This window comes from Hyaena hyaena, unplaced genomic scaffold (assembly GCF_003009895.1).
Source record: "Hyaena hyaena isolate Hyena2069 unplaced genomic scaffold, ASM300989v1 scaffold_12, whole genome shotgun sequence".
In the NCBI taxonomy this organism is placed as follows: domain Eukaryota; kingdom Metazoa; phylum Chordata; class Mammalia; order Carnivora; family Hyaenidae; genus Hyaena; species Hyaena hyaena.
Window position 1 is genome coordinate 4499047 of NW_024080644.1, and position 16741 is coordinate 4515787.

The window sequence follows — 16741 nt, forward strand, 5'->3', positions numbered from 1 at the left end:
GCTCTTGCCTGATACATCTGTTTTCATTCTTTGACTTGTGTTTTAGAGGAGCCTCTTGCAAATGGCCTACAAGCTGGATTTTCGTTTTAAAAATTTTTAACATACATACCTAAAATCTAAAGCTAATTAATGTTCCTTTCTTTCCCCCCCAAATAATAGCAAAATCTTATAAGAGTCTTCCCTCCTGTCACCCCTGGCTTCCCATTTTACGTGTTATCATCAAGTATTTTAAGTTTTTGACCTCACCCATCAAATGTTGCTATTATTTGTTCTTCCACTTTCTTACTCACCATTCCTTTTTACATCTCAGATGTCCTTTTTGGGATCCTTTTTTTCTCCCTGAAGAAATCCTTTGGATGTTCCTGTCTATTTTGTGGTTTACTTTTTCGGTTTCTGCTCCCTTGCAAATCAATGATGAGATGGCTGGGCGACAGTTATTTTCTCTTGGTATCTGCTCCTGTCGCTCCTTTTAAGAAACTTGCTTTAGTATAATTGCTGATAACTTTGTATATAATCTGTCATTTCTCTCTGGCTGTTTTTCACATTGTTTACCTTTGAGGTGCTTCACTTCACTACCAGATACCTATGTGTGAATTGTTTTGCTTTAACTTTCTTTTCATTCCTTATGAGTCTTGACTCTGAGAATTCAAGTCATTCATCGGTTTAAGAAAATTCTCACCCATTGTATATATGAATATTTCCTCCCTCCTCTTTGGAATTCTGATATGAACTTTTCCTTTTTTAAAATTTTTTAATGTTTATTTTTGAGAGAGAGACAGAGCGACAGAGTGTGAGTGAGGGAAGGGGCAAAGACAGAGGGAGACACAGAATCCAAAATAGGCTCCAGGCTCTGAGCTGTCAGCACAGAGCCTGACGTGGGGCTGGAACTTAAGAACTGCGAGATCATAACCTGAGCTGAAGTCGGACACTTAACCAACTGAGCCACCCAGGTGCCCCCTGGTATGAAGTTTTCCATTCTGTTGTCCATGCCTTTCAGTGTTAATTTCCCATTGTCTGTGTCTGAGTAATATTTGGGGGAATTTCACAGTTCTCATATTTCGGAGCTCTTGGATGCCATAGTTTCTTTACAGCTAAAACTAATCTTTTTAACCTACCTGGTGAGTGTTCATTGATTATATTTTTCTCATTTTGAAATGAAATTCTCTTTTGATTCTTTTTCAAATCGATCTGATCTTTTAAAAACTAGTATCTTGTTTTGTGCTCATGTTTTGGATCCTGGTCCTTTAAATAATTTCAGCATGGTTGTATACTGAGTTATTCCAATGTCTGACATCTTCAGGAATCCAAATCTGTTCGTTGCTTTGGTTGACTCGCTGGTACTGTCTTGCTTCCTCATGTGTTTCGAAATTTGGATTCTGAGTTCATGATCAGCCGAGGCTTTTTGTAGACACCCTTGAAGGTTTTCATTAAAATCCAACCATAGAGAATTTGTCTGAGCCTCCGTTGCCCCTCCTGGGCGTTACCATTCCGGAAACACTAAGGGTTCCTCACCCGCACCAGTAAAGTAAACGGGAACCCGGCCCCACACTAGGAAAAGATGCTTCTCCCTCCCTCACAGCCTAGACCAGGGGCAAATAACACATGTTATTTTGTCATCTCCCAGTGTTTGTAGGTGGGCTTATTAAGGGCATAGTCCCTAGAGGGTCCTCACTTTATATAGGGGTCTCAGTCCCGGTTTTCCACATTTTATGAGATCAGATATGCTTAACAAAGTGAGTCCAAGTTGTGAGATCAATAAATGCCATTTTATTGCTCGCTCACCTCTGAGGCGTCCTGCTCTCTCTTCACTTTGTGGCCCACAGGGATTGTCCTTCATTTTTTTTGTGAACTTCCATACACATTATGAAATTATATTTTTTACACTCACTCAGAATTTCTTGATATCTTGTAATAGCAGAATTTTCACGATTGGGATTCCTGTACAATAGCAGAAACAAAAGAGGAGTTCCCCCATTGTAGTCCATAGACGCTTTTCTAGCTAGACTCTGACTTTTTGGGTTATGCCTTTTCACTTTAGTTCCTCCCTTCTTCAAGACTACCGGCAAGCCATTACTTGCATCATTTTGGTTTCCGAACGAGCCAAGTCCTTACCTGTTTTTTGTTTGGGGCATCTTGTCACAACGGAGATTTGGGCTATTACTCTTCAGGAATCCTGTTTTCTCTCTGACTAAATCCTCAAAGGGTATAAGTCAGCCTTCCAGTCATCATCTGTCTCCCTTGATTTCTCCTGTCTGTGTTCTGCTAGCCACTCCCTTCTCGATACATTTTCCTCCCTGGCCTCTGAGGTGCCTCTCTTTCCTGACTTTGCACCTACAGAGCTCTGTCCCCAGTGCTGGCGCCTCTTCCTCTGCCTGTGTCTCGCATGCGGCTCTTTCTGTCTCTCTTCTTCTGCTCCCTTTCCTGTGTGCCTGCGATCCTGGGTTATGGCGTCAACCTTCGCCTCTGCAGCTGTTATGTGTCTTCTCCCTGTTTGTGGCCCCGGACCCCCCTGAGTAGCAGATCCATATATCTGGCTGCCTACTCAGACCCCTGGGCCCCCAAGCCAGCATTTGGGAGCAGTAACGTTTGGCCGGAAGTTCTGATCTACAAGAATGGGGAAATCCTCCCTAATACTCTACTTCTTTTCCTTTTTTTTTTTTTTTCCTCGTCACAATACAACAAAGTGCAATTCTGACTTTGCTCTTTAAGGAAAAATGATCATGTGTCACCAAGGCCCTGACCGTGTTGCAGGTTAGACCCTGAAAGGTCTTATACTAGGGAAGAGTCGTGATTGCCATTGGTAAAAGAAGGCGCTGCTGGACACTAGCAATGTCTCTTGGTACGTGTGGCGCCCCGTAAGGGTGTGATGAAATAATGTTCAGACTAGTTGAAGCTTATCCCCCCTAAATTCTGTTAAGTGGCTATTCACTTACTGAAATGAATTCTTTGTGTGTGTGGGTTTTTTTCTAGATTTTCCTCTTTAAAAGGATGTCATTCACGAGTCAAAAAAGTATGCAGAGTAATAATGAGCCACTCCCAGAGATAAAACCAATAGGAGATCAAATAGCTTTTAAACGCAATAAGAAAGATGCCAACCAGAGCCACATGGGGCAAAATCGTCAGGATACTTCACCCCCAAGTATGGAGAGAAGGTCAAAGTCTTGTACGATACTATAATAATACAGCTGTATCTCCATGACCACCAAGCACGTTGTAATTTATACTTGAAAACCATTCTGACTTCTGAAGGAAAGTTTCTGATAACAAACCTTTCAAGACAGAAGTTAATAGTGTGTTTTATTTCCAACATTACGACCAGTTTTGGTGTTTATTTATGCTAATATTTTTGACCAGCAATTTCAAAAGATGTGTATCTCAAACTCTCCTTCAAATTCTATGGCCTTAACTGTTCAGTGTTGCATAAAATATATATTTTTATAAATGAAATGAAATTAAGATATTTCATAGTTTTTACTGAACAATTTCTTTATAATTTCATAAGGCAATATTTGCAATCTCATGACACTGTAACAGTTTTTAATGTATTTGCAATTTTTCAAAACTGAGTCAAAATTGTTTTCGATGAACACATTTTAATAAACTATATCTGGTCGTTTCCACTGTTTAAATGTGTGACTATCAATAAAATCAAGAGGTACTTGGAGTTCTCTATCAGTTGACAGAATGGGGGCGAGAAAAAAGTAAACCAACCTGTTTATTTTTAAAATACCGAGAGACACAAAATTCGTTTCGTTCCGCGTAAAGAAAATATCAGCGCAATTGTGTCAACAGTCCATCTTTGTGGAGAGACTGTTGACGTTTCTTTGCCTCCCACTCTTGTTCCGGGAGGGGACCTGGCGTGGGAGCGTGGCAGACTGCAGGGGGGGGGGGGGCGGGAGGCTGTCTGGAGCGTTGAACCTGCCCCAGATCGCCACCGTAGCGGAGCGGGACGCGGCCAGGCTCACTCACTCCAACCGTCTGTAGCAGGGGCCGCGGTAAGCGCGCTGCCGCGGCCCATAGGAAGGCTAGAGCCGTGAGGTCCGCGACAGTCACTGTTGCCCCATTGAAAGACAGGAACAGAGACTCCGTTCTTGTTTCATGCAAAGGGTTGCTAGTCTAGAGTAGATGTGATTTTGAAATGTTACAAGATACCCTTCTGTGTCAATATTACACGGAGGCGATTCTGATTTTGCTGCTGCCGCTATAGTACTAGTACAGTATTGCAAGAATACTTCAGCAAAACGTAAAGTGTAGGAGCCAGGGCGAGATGAAGCACACAGATGGTACCGAGGCCTGCCAGTTGTGGTAAGCACAATTCAAAGGTGGCCCCCAGGGTTCCCTTCGGCTGGTGTACATACCCTGAATGGTCCCTTCCTCGTGAGCGTGGGCAGTGAATATGATGAAATACCACTCTGTTGCTTGGGTTACATTATATGCAAAAGGTGAAAGATTTTGCAGCTGTAATTAAAATTCCTAATCAGTTAACTTTAAGCAAAAGGGAAATAATCCTAGATGGGTCTGACCTAATCAGGTGAGCCCTTTCAAAGAGGCACTACAGGTGAGAGATGGAAGAAGACAGTTGAGAGTGGTGGAGATGCTCTCTTTGAAGAAGCAAACTTCCACATTACAGAAAGGGCCGCGAGGCAGGGAGTGGTGGGAAGCCTCTGAGATGTGAGGGCTGCCATCCTACGAGTGCGAGGCACTGAATTCTGCGAATAACCGGGGAGGCTGGAAGAGGAACCCAGTCCTCCTTAGACCATAGCCCTGGCTGACACCTTGACTGCAGCCTTGTGAGGCCCTGAGCAGAGGACCCCGCTCAGCAGCGCCCAGGCTCTTGACATGGGAAAATTACGAGATAAAACATAAATGTAGTTTGAATCCACTAACTTCACGATAATTTGTTATGCAGCAATAGAAACTGATAGCACTTTTATTCTGGCAAAAGTCCGTTCTGGCTGGTGGCTTCCACTGTCAGAGCCAGCACGAGAGTTTGTAGAGGCTGCTAACAAGACAGTGGTCACGGTCTTAGGGCACATAATCGTGGAAGTGGTGTTTTGTCACCGTTGACACATCATGTTGGTTAGAAGCAAGCCACACGCCGCACTCATACTCAGCATGAGGGCAGGGCAGGAAGACCAGGAGGCAAGGGCTCTGGGTGACGGGGGCCCTCTCCGAGCCTCCCCCCATGCCGGGCGTGCGGCCGATTCTGGAAAAGGAGAACAGGGCGGGTTACAGACCAGGGGAAGGATTCAGTCAAAGCGCTTGGAAGAGGTGTACATGAGACCCGCGTCTGCAGGAGTTCAGCCTTTAATCTGGTGGTTGGTGGAGAATCATCAACACTGAGAGTCCATTTTAGTGGTAGGAGTAATAAATACCTTTTTAAAAAGCCGCGTAAGAACACCATACCAGGTGTCTGCCCATGGGCCGTGAATTCTTCTGTTATATTGGTTCTCCAACTATGCTTTCATATCTGGCTTTTACTTTGAAGAAATACTAACCGAGCACAGATATGATGCCACAAACTAAGAAAACAGAGTCACACTTACATGGGAGTGAATGGGAGAAAATGGGGAATGATTCGGCATTCTCAACCGGAGCTGTTCGGGCAATTTAGAAACCGAAGTTTCCTAAATGGATGGAAAGGAGATCAGTGGATGCTAACCTTAAACAAACCAAAAACAAAGCTCACATATTTGAGAACGCTTCAAATGAAGCCAGAAAAGTCCCTGATACAATTGAATAGAACGATCAACTTATACTAGTTTCAAAAATAAAAGGAATTCTATTTACCAATAACCTTAGCTTAATAGAAAGTGAAATGATTTCTTTTAACCCCCCAAACTATTCATCTTCATTATCTTTTCTATTAATTCCTCTTTCCTCTATATAATAAATTTGCGTTGGACATTTTTTTAAGTTTATTTATTTATTTTGAGGAGGGGGGCAGAGAGAGACGAGGGGGAAAATCCCAAGCAGGCTCCATGCTGTCAGTGCAGAGCCTGATGCAGGGCTCCATCTCACGAACTGTGAGATCAGCACCGGAGCTGAGATGAAAAGTCAACGGCTCAACTGACTGAGCCACCCAGGCCCCCCTGCTTTGGACACTTTTACTGACCTTTTTGGAACTTGAAAATAGAATCTTTTGACTTGAACATTTAGGGGGTCACTGACCTTGTTCAGATTATTTTGAACCAAATGTTAAATGGATATTAACTTAGAAAATGTCAGGGGCATCTGGGTGGCTCAGTCATTTAAGCGTCCGACTTCGGCTCAGGTCATGATCTCGCGGTTCATGGGTTCGAGCCCCATGTTGGGCTCTGTGCTGACAGCCAGCTCAGAGCCTGGAGCCTGCTTCCGATTCTGTGTCTCCCTGTCTTTCTCTCAGAAATAAATTTAAAAAAAATTTAAAAAAATTTTTTTAAATGTCAGTGATGGTAGATGGTAGAACTTTTTAGGCATCATAAAAGAGCATGCGAATCCATGTGAAAACATTAAAGAAAAAGGAACTCTCAGGAGGCTCTAAGGCGCTGCTATGTATGAGGAAACCGTACAGTTCTGGAAAGGTGCTTGCATGATTTTCCTAGGCCTTTTGTAACGAAGTACCCTAAACTGCGTGGCTTAAAACAATAGAAATTGACTGTCTCATAGTCCGGGAGGCCAGAAGTCTGAACTTGAGGTTCTCTCTGCTCCCTCTGGCGGGAGCCTCTCCCAGCTTCTGGAATAGGCTCAGGCGTTGTCGTCTATGTCCATCACTCCAGCCCTTTGTCCTCACATGGCATTGTCTCCACATTGTCTTTGTTCTCTGCGTGTCCGTCTCCGTTTCCAAATTTCCCCTTTCTGTAGGGACACGATAGTCCTATTGGATTAGAACTCACCCTGCTGACCTCATTTTAACTTGATTGTTTCCTTAAAGGCTCTTTTTCCAAATAACGCCACATTGTGAGCGCCTAGGACATCAGTATCTTTGCCAGGAGACCATTCAACCCATAGCGAGACTTGAGGCTGCGAGCTACAGACCGCACAAAGCATCCTCGGTCGTCCGTAGTCTCTACCCTGGTATATTCTTGCTACGACTTTTCCTAAAATGTAAAGACTTGCAAAATTCTGGATCTTTACTGAAAACGTATCTTCAGTGGGGGCACTCTGGGATACTGAGATTTCTATCTCATGTACCACCAGTTACCTCAAAGCAGGAATTGTAGCAGGCGGTTCTCTTTTCCAGGATCCCACGCACGGTGGGCGCGTGTTAAATGTCAAATGGCTGTCACATACATTAGCACGCATACAGTCACAGAGTTTAGGTAAGGATCTGTTTCTTAGAAATTTGCACATACACAGTGTAAGTTTAAACTCTTTTTTTTTTTTTTAAAGTATCTACCATATGGTTGATTGCAGTGTAATTCTGCCCATAGGCCATTATAAATCCGTAGAGGGAAAAGAAAGTCTTTCCATGAGCAGAAGCATCCAAAAGAAAATTAGGCCAACCGTTTTATAATCATCAGCGTTGGCCACAAGAATGAAGCCAAAATTATTGTCATGGACCTTTACCATCGGGGACCCAAGTGGCAGTAGAGTTAGAGGTGAAACTCTGAATAATTATTTGGGGAGGCAGCCACACTGATTTCTTTATTATGCTCCTGAGTTTCAGTTAAACATTTTTCTGCCTGCTTTGATTTTGGGAGGCTGCCAAAACTGAAAGCATTTCCATACTTAAAATTTCCCTTTTGCCACCAGGACACATGGTTTAAAGATTTTTCATCTGATAGTAGTTCTTAAAAAAAGCTTACAGTATCTTTTTTAGACAGGGCTTTAAAATGTGGTTTACTTTTTTACCTTGTAAGAGTAAGGAGTCAGTAAGTAAAAAGAGGAGAGAAATCAGAAGGTTGGAAAGTCTTTATCTCAAGAATGATGGAGATATTTTAGTGAATTAAACAACGTATTTAAACCAGGGGTCGCGTAACTAAAGTATTTTCAAAGGCTAAACAGGTATGCATGTGGGAGCTGTTGCCGTCTGTTCTAGATAGTGATTCCTGCTTCTCAAACTGCGCCCAGTACTGCCCGATCCTCAGCATTTTATTGTTTTTTTTTTTTAATGTTTGTTTATTTTTGAGAGAGAGAAACAGAGAGCACGAGTGGGGGGGGAGGGGGGAGAGAGAGGGAGACACAGAATCCGAAGCAGGCTCCAGGCTCTGAGCTGTCCACAGAGAGCCCAACACAGGGCTTGAACCCACAAATCATGAGATGATGACCTGGGCTAAAGTGTGGCCCTAAACCAACAGCCACCCACGCGCCCCCGATTCTCAGCATTTTAAAAAGAAGGTGGAAATCTGGGTTTTTATATGGGTAACTCGTTTGCTTGCATGTATATACGTGCATGCATGTATGTAAGTTAGGGAGAGCCAAGCCATCGCTGCAGGCCAACTTTGGCCCACAAGAAGCAATTCGTGACCTTCCTTCTAAACAAAGTACATGATTTTGGCAAGAGAAATGTGTCCACAAGGAAAATATGTTGAAAAAACTAATTGGGCCCTGGATTTATCTAATTTGTAATCTCCCCTAGTTTGATAATAGATTTTAAGCAGGAAAAGAGAGCTAAATAATTAACGAGGGGAGCCTGCGTGGCTTAGTCAGTTGAACGTCCAACTTCGGCTCAGGTCAAGATCTCAAGGCTCGTGCGTTTGAGTCTCACATTGGGCTCTGTGCTGACAGCTCGGAGCCTGGAGCCTGCTTTGGATTCTGTGTTTCCTTCTCTCTCTGCCCCTCAAAAAAATAAATGTTAAAATTTTTTTTAAAAAAGGAATTAATGAGAAGAGTGATCTGATCATTCCACTGAGGTCAGTTTTTGGTTGCATACCTATGTACAATAAGCCTTCTTGGGAGTATGAGATGTTGGGGGCATAACGTAGTATAAATATATTGAATACAATAAAATGAAATGTTTAAATTTGAAGAAGCTACATTAAATAGAGCGCAGACGGACAGGCTTTCGATAAATAGTTCCACCAACAATTGTGGCAGGTGATACTTGGGTATAATGTCACAACACATCCTTGATACTGAAAATATCAGGAAATGTTCTCCTACCCCTAAAATTATTTACTAAACCTACAGCAGGAAAACTTACTTGTCCAGGCCAGGCTGCGTTCCCAAATAGTTCCACCTTCTTCAAGTTTCATCCGGCCTGTATAACACAGGTCTATTATGATAGGTAAGGTGTCTTAAATAAGGTTAGCCATGGACCAGAGAGCTGTAGCTAATTTTAAGAAATGTATAAATAATGGTGATACCTTTTTTAAGTTTCTTTATTTACTTCGAGAGACAGAGAAAGACAGTCTCACTGTCACTGCAGAGCCCAACGTGGGGCTCGATCTTACCAATGGCAAGATCATGACCTGAGCTGAAGTCGAGCAGAACGCTTTACTGACAGAGCCACCCAGGCACCCCAGTATACCTTTTTATTTTTATCTAAGAAGTCTTATCTGGGGGGACGCCTGGGTGGCTCAGTCAGTTACGCATCCCACTTAGGCTCAGGTCATGATCTCGGAGTTTGTGGGTTCGAGCCCCGCATCGGGCTCTGTGCTGACAGCTCAGAGCCTGGAGCCTGCTTCTGATTCTGTGTCTCCTCCTCTCTCTGCCCTTCCCCCACTATCTGTCTCTCTCAAAAATAAATAAACGTTAAAATTTAAAAGAAAAAAGTCTTAGCTGGTTCAGTCAATGGTAAACATTTGTCCCCAGGTGAAATGTTTTTTTTTATATTCTAGAAAACCTATTGAACTTCCTCATAATCAGTCTTTACAAATAATTTGTTTTGAATTGTCAAAATAGTAGCACGCTGCTTTTTAAATTTTTGCAGAACTTTACCTGTGGGCATGAAGGTTCTTATAACAAAAGTTTTCTATGAAAAGTTTTAGTCTGTCAGTTGCTTAAAATCATTAAAATTCTGTGCATAGGAATGTTTAATTTCATTTGTTTGGATAATGTCTATTTTCTAATTAGGCATCGGACTTATATTGGCTCCTTAATTCTTATAATTATTTAACTCACTGCATATAGTAATTAAGAATTACAAAATTATACAGAAGTATAAACCAGTTTGGGAAAGCTTTAAAACCTCAGATGGATGTAAAGATTGATTTTCCTCATTACCAGATGCTATACAGCTTTCAAAATTAAAGCTAGAGACTTTAAACGTGAAATCTGGTTAGTAACATTAATCTCTTGTGTGTTTTAAAAAATTTATTGTGAGACATTTCAAATATGTAGAAAAGTAGGAAGATAAATATCATTAAGGCCCATGAACCCCTCACGTGGATTTCAGTGAATTACCCTTTGCTCTGTGTTCCATGCTCTACCCACACATCCTGACATTCCAACCGTAGTCACATCAGTGTACAGTTCTCAAAATGAGATTTTTGTGCATATCTGCAATGCCAGCATTTCCGTGTAAGGAAGTTATCAATAATTTTCCAATATCAGCTATTTTCTCCCCAATCTCTTACTCAGATTTCCCTTGTTCCTCCCGGAATACCTTTTAGAAGCCGGTTCACTTAAGTCGAGAATCAGTCAAGGTCCATGCATTATATTAGGTTGTCTCTTGAGTCTCTCTTAATCTCAAAGAGTTCCCTCATCATCTGTTTTTCATGACAAACTGGGACCATTGTTTTATAAAATAATCCCAGGCTTTAAAGCAAGTCTGAGGGCAGCTGGGTGGCTCAGTCGATTGAGTGTGCGACTTTGGCTCAGGTCATGATCTCCTGGTGCGTGAGTTCAAGCCCCATGCCGGGCTCTGTGCTGACAGCTTGGAGCCTGGCACCTGTTTCAGATTCTGGGTCTCCCTCTCTCTCTGCCCCTCCCCTGCTCGCATTCTGTCTCTGTCACCCTCTCTCTAAAAAATAAACATAGAAAAAATTTTTTTAAAAGCAAGTCTGCAGTCTTCTGGTAATTCCTAGGAAGTGGCTCAAACCACCCAGGCACTGGGAACAGATAGAATAGTTGGTCAAATACATATATTGGAAGCATTTGAAAGTATCAGAGTGCTGTGAAGATAGTATGGGGCTATAATTTGGGAGGAAGGAAGCCCGAATAGATGTGCCTTGCTCACGGGGCTGCTTTTCACAAAAGGTATTGGTTGCTTCTAAAGTCTAACATTTTCAGGGCCCCTGGGTGGCTCAGTCAGTTAAGTGTCTGACTTCGGCTCAGGGCGTGATCTCGAGATTCGTGAGTTCGAGCACCGGGTCAGGCTCTGTGCTGACAGCTCAGAGCCTGGAACCTGCTTCAGAATCTGTGTCTCCCTCTCTCTCTGCCCCTCCCCTGCTCACACTCTGTCTCTCAAAAAGGAAGAAATGTTAAAAAATTTTAAAGTCTAACATTTTCAAGGAATTAATACAGAAGATGGAGAATTTTGGTAGAAAATGGAAACTATTTTTAAAAAAACAAATGTGTTGGGCTCTGCCCTGTCAGTGTGGAGCCTGCTTGAGATTCTCTCTCCTTGCTGCTCCTCCCACACACACGCATGTGTTCTTTCTCTCTCTCTCTTTCTCTGTCTCTCTCAAAATAAATATTTTTTTAAAAAAGAACTAAATGTGGGGCACCTGGGTGGCTCAGTCGGTTGAGCATCCAACTTCAGCTCAGGTCATGATCTCACAGTTTGTGGGTTCGAGCCCCACGCCAGGCTCTGTGCTAATTCTGTGTCTCCCTCTCTCTCTGACCCTCCCCTGCTCCCACTGTCTCTCTCTCTCTCTCAGAAATAAATAAAACATTAAAAAATTTTTTTTTAAATCTAAATGTGAATTCAAGAACTAAATACAAGCAGTGTAATTAAGACATAATTATATGGGCTTAATAGATTGACAGGAAAAAAATGGTAAACTGAAAGCTAGGCCAGAGAAACTATTCAGACTGAAGCACAAAGAGACAAAAGGATGCAAAATATAGAAAAGAGTTGTTGAGACGTTTGTGGTACTGTGAGAAGGTTGAATATGTGTGTATTTGGAATCCCAAAAGGAAAAGAGAAAATAGAACCAAAGTACGATTTAAAGAAATCGTTTCTCAGAGAACTTTTCAAGACCAAAAGCCTAAAAATTTAAGAAGCACTAGAAACTTCACGCAAGGAAAATATAAAGCCACACCGATACACTTCATAAAAACAAAAAAAATTTTTTTTGATGTTTTAATGAATTTTTAGAGATAGAGACAGAGTGTGAGTGGGGGAAGGGCAGAGAGAGAGGGAGACACAGAATCTGAAGCAGGCTCCAGGCTCTGAGCTGTCAGCACAGAACCCGACGCGAGGCTCGAACTCACACACCACGAGAGCACGACTTGAGCTGAACTCGGACGCTTAACTGACTGAACCACCCAGGCGCCCCATAAAAAACCTTTTAACCCTTGTAATAGAGTATGGCTCCTATCTTTCATGCTGCTTGGCAACTCTTAAGCCCACCTCACCCTCTCTCCCTTCTGCCCCACATCTGGGAAAGCTGGTAAGAAGGCCCAGGTGTTGGGGCACCTGGCTGGCTCGGTAGAGTGTGCAACTCTTCATCTCAGGGTTGTGGGTTTGAGCCCCACATTGGGTGTAGAGATTACTTAAAGATAAAATCTTTTTTTTTGTTTGTTTGTTTTTTTTGTTTAAGGAAAGCCCTGGTGCTCTCCTTTGGCATCAGACCAAAGTTCAAACCTTGGCCTATAGGTGAGAACCCTTGGTCCAGCCCCATTGCCTGACTGCCACAAAAATCCCAAGCCATTCTTCTTTCCCCGCTTTCTCAAACCATTCGCAGACAGGCTTGGGAAGCCGCCCCTGCTCTCCCCAGTGAGCCCCATTCTGTGTGTAGCAGAGCTTCGCTACTTTTTGGGTATATGTGGGGTCTCATCGGTTTCGTTATCAGAAGTAAATCATCTTTCTGTCACAGGTTCATTTCACCCACAGTACCACTATACATACGGATATTGCAAGTGACCAGAAAGAATGTTACATTACCTCAAAAGGAACGCTTAGGACTTAATAACTGACTTGTCAACAGAAACCATGAAATCTGGAGGAAAGCAGGATCGTTTTTTAATACGCTGAAGGAAAACAACTGTCAAGTTAGAATTTCGTGTCCAGAGAAAAGTGGCTTCAGAAATGTAGATGAATAAAGGCATTTTGAGACAAAAAGGAATATTCGTCGGGTTTGTGTTCCCTAAGGCAGTCGGTCTCCACCAGGGGGCCGATATTTGGAGATATTTTTTTTTTTTTTCCACAAGGAGGGCGGGGGCGGGGGGGGTGCTGCCGGCATCTAGTGGGTAGAAGCCAGAGGTGCTGCTGAACATCCTGTAGTGCACAGGACAGCCCCCCTGAAAATGAACTACCCATCCCAAAATGTCACCAGTACTGCAGTTGAGAAACGCGGCCCTCGAGAAAGGAAAATTTAGGTTGACACAGACACTGGTATGCAAACGCTTTATAACAGCTCTCTTCCCGATCTCCCGAACCTGGGAACCGTCCACGTATCTTCTATGGTGAGTGGAAAGCAAACATTAGTAGGTCCCTACGATCGAATACTACTCAGCATTAAAAAGAAATTATTGGTAGATGCCAGTGACACGAAGGAATCACGAAAGTGTTATGCTAAGTCAAGCCAGGTCACCTGTGTATGATTTCATTTCTATGACATTCTGGAAAAGACCAGACTAATGGTGGGGAACAAAGGGGTGGTCGTGAGGGTCTGGGGGGCGGGCAGGGAGTGTGCAACTACAAAAGGAGAGATGAACTGTTCCATATGCTGATTTGGGTAGTGTTACCTAAAAAGATACTTGTGTAAAATATATAGAACTGTACATCTAAAAAAAGGTCAGTATTGTGACATGTTAATATTTTTAATACAATCAAAATATACTTTAAAAAACTCAATTCAGTCCAATTATATGTTCCCAAAAATATGAGGCTTGACACTCTAGCTTAATCTGAAGGTCAGATTTGGCTTATTTTAGAGTAGTGGCTCATTGCCAAGGGTATATGTAAAACACAGGGAAGTTTTTAAAAATAGTAACTGCCTATGCCTTACCTGGTTCTGATTCACAAGGTCAAGACCGGGGCCTGGATGTGTCTTTAAAAATAACTCCAGACGCAGTTGTGACACATCAAGTGGAGAATAGCTGATCAAAATTGGCAAATTACTACAAAACTTGAGAATGTTATTTCTCGCAAGCAAGCTGTGAGATCATTAGACATCAGAAATTTCCACATTGGTTTCTACTAACGATCCTCAGCACATTACTCTACGTAGTTTCATTGCTGTGACAAACGCCAGATCTTAATTGTTTAATAACCAATAAGTGTTTATTTCTCGGTCGTGTCCAAACGTACCAAGGGTCAGCGAATGGCCTTGCTTCACACAGTGAGTCAGGGACCTTGGCTGTTATAATTTGATGGCTTTGGTAGCACCTTTGTGCCTTGGCATCCTCCAGGCCTAGAAGTTGTACATATCCCTTCTGCCTACATTCCATTGCCGTTCAGTGGTATGGGCCCAACTTCAAGGTAAATTGAAAATGGAAGCTAATTGTGTTCCCAGGAAAACCAGGAAGCTGCCACAATTGGATATGCTTACTATACATGCCGGTGGAGGGCATAGCCACGTGCCTTTACAGTTACCTGAGTGAAGGACCATAGAATATTTTCTACTTTTTATGGACTAAAACTCATTTTTAAGTCCATTCAATCTGCATAAAGCAGTGAAGTTTCCAAAACATGATTGTGAGTTCCTGCGAATACTAGTAAATACATAACGGAGTTTAACCAGATCCCAAACTCCCCTCTGCCAATATAAGTACATAATAGCTTCAGATGAAATGACGTGACTGGGCTTTTCCAACTCCATCGAGCCTCACACAAACATAAGAACTCTCCCTGCTCGCTTTTGATCACAAAGACCGGATGACATTAGCCCTGGTTGTTTCCCTTGTACTCCAGCGAATGGGCACGTCTTCTAGGTTTGGTTTGTCAGCTCTGTTCTCCAGAATATTCAGTGAAGATCCACACAGATCTGTTTTCCCCCTTCCTACCGCCCACACAGACAGTAGTGTGCTTTTGAAAAATATCCTTATTACACATTTATTACTGCAGTCTATGAAAATATTAGCCATAACCATAACATGTGTACCCTGTATCTTAGCACATATGATAGATACACTGGATATGATCAGTGTGGTGGCATCATAGAAGTGTTCCAAGAAGAACACGCATGGAATATCCCATATCTCCTTCACTTTCCACTTAGGTGCTCAATAAAACGATCCTTTGGGTTGTGTGATAGTGATGCCAACAACATTTGTACATGTGGGAAGACCTGGAAAGAGGAAGAAATGGAAGAATAGGAATTGTCTATGATCTACGGAAAGAGGAATTTATCCCCTGTTTTCTTAGAAGGTCCCAAATATCAAACAGTACACCTGGTCTGTTCCCTGTGTTTGTTAACAGACACATTTGCATTGACTTGAAAGTAAATTTTGTTTCCAAGACCAGATGACTTGTAAAGGATTTTTTCCTCCTTCCTGAAAAACTGGAGTAACATAATTGGACAGTATTTTTCCTACGTTCATAATCTTTAGTAAAAGGATTGCTCCAGCCACGAATAAATACATCCAAGTAAGTGTTTTCGGGAGTCGAGAGAGAGAGTACTCCAAAAGCCCACACCCTAGTCTTCAGCATGAGGTCAGCGTCAGAACTGCATTGTAGGGTTGTGACTTCTCAGGGGCGGGATTTGGTATTTAGAAAATCAGCACAATTTATTTTCATTAAGGATTGAAATCTAAGACCTAGGGCTCAGTGTGGGGGTGAAGCGATAAGAAAAGGAGTAAGAAGACACATGCATAGACTGATAACATTGTTGTCAAACTAGGAGACGGGTGTGTGGTTTGCCAGCCTCTGTGTCACTTGTTCCTTAAAATTCTCCATGTGGTAGATTTTACATTCTCAAGGAGCCAAGCAGAGTGCCTGTCTCAGGGTTGGTGTCCGATACTAAGGGGAATAATCATGAAAGAGAAAATTGAGAGGTTGGAAGAAATGTAACATTTCACAAACTGTAGGAAACATTAAAAAGAGGCCTTGAAGGGACTGAAATGGCCAAGATTGAAAGAGAAATGAGACCCAAATAACACGGAGAAACATGGACCTTCCCTCTGAACTTGGATTTGAGCATAGCTCAAGAAGCTGAAACAACTTGGTTTCGTAATACAAATACATTTTCCTTTAAGCAACTACCTACCATGTCCAAGTGTCTTCAAATAATAGAAATGATTTTACCCATGATCAGATAGGCTGCCACACCCTCTAAATCTTAGGGTAAAAATCTGACCTCCCAAAATCTACTGCAGGGAGAGTCCTTATATTTGTGTAAGTCTCGATGGAGTTGGAAAATTGCTTCTGTTATTTATTTTTAAACGCAGAGGAGCAATTTGTTCACAACTTGGTATAGCAAGAGAGTCAGCCATGACCACTCGCATTTGGCAGACACTCACAGATAGGTAAGAAATGGAGAAGCTTGATAGTGAAAAAAAATGGAAGGCTTCAGGTGTGCTCTAATTAGAAGTTGGTGGCGTGGGGAAGCCCTAGGTAAGCTAACAAGAAGCGGGGCATCCTCACGGTTGTATTGAAGAACATATTTGGCTTTCTCTGGTTAGCCCTGAGTTGGAAAGGGCAATGAGAGGGAAGACGTTAAGTCTTAACCATTTTTTTAATTTTTAAATTTGAGTGTAGTTGACAGTGTTA

At 42.4% G+C, this 16741-nt stretch overlaps 1 protein-coding gene across 5 annotated transcripts in view; it reads left to right on the top strand.

Annotated features, from left to right (window-relative positions):
• The window catches only part of RPGR (retinitis pigmentosa GTPase regulator), a 64882-nt gene extending 51728 nt beyond the window's left edge, over positions 1 to 13154 (top strand). The window contains exon 18 of one of the 5 annotated variants that reach the window (XM_039256499.1): positions 12906 to 13154. In XM_039256499.1, coding sequence (XP_039112430.1) covers positions 12906 to 12998 — 93 coding nt within the window. In that variant the 3' untranslated portion in view covers positions 12999 to 13154. Of the gene's footprint in view, positions 1 to 2970; positions 3596 to 12905 lie in introns of those variants that run through there. The other 4 variants (XM_039256509.1, XM_039256538.1, XM_039256481.1 and 1 more) reach the window with 4 other exon arrangements.
• The last annotated feature ends 3587 nt before the right edge of the window (positions 13155 to 16741 follow it).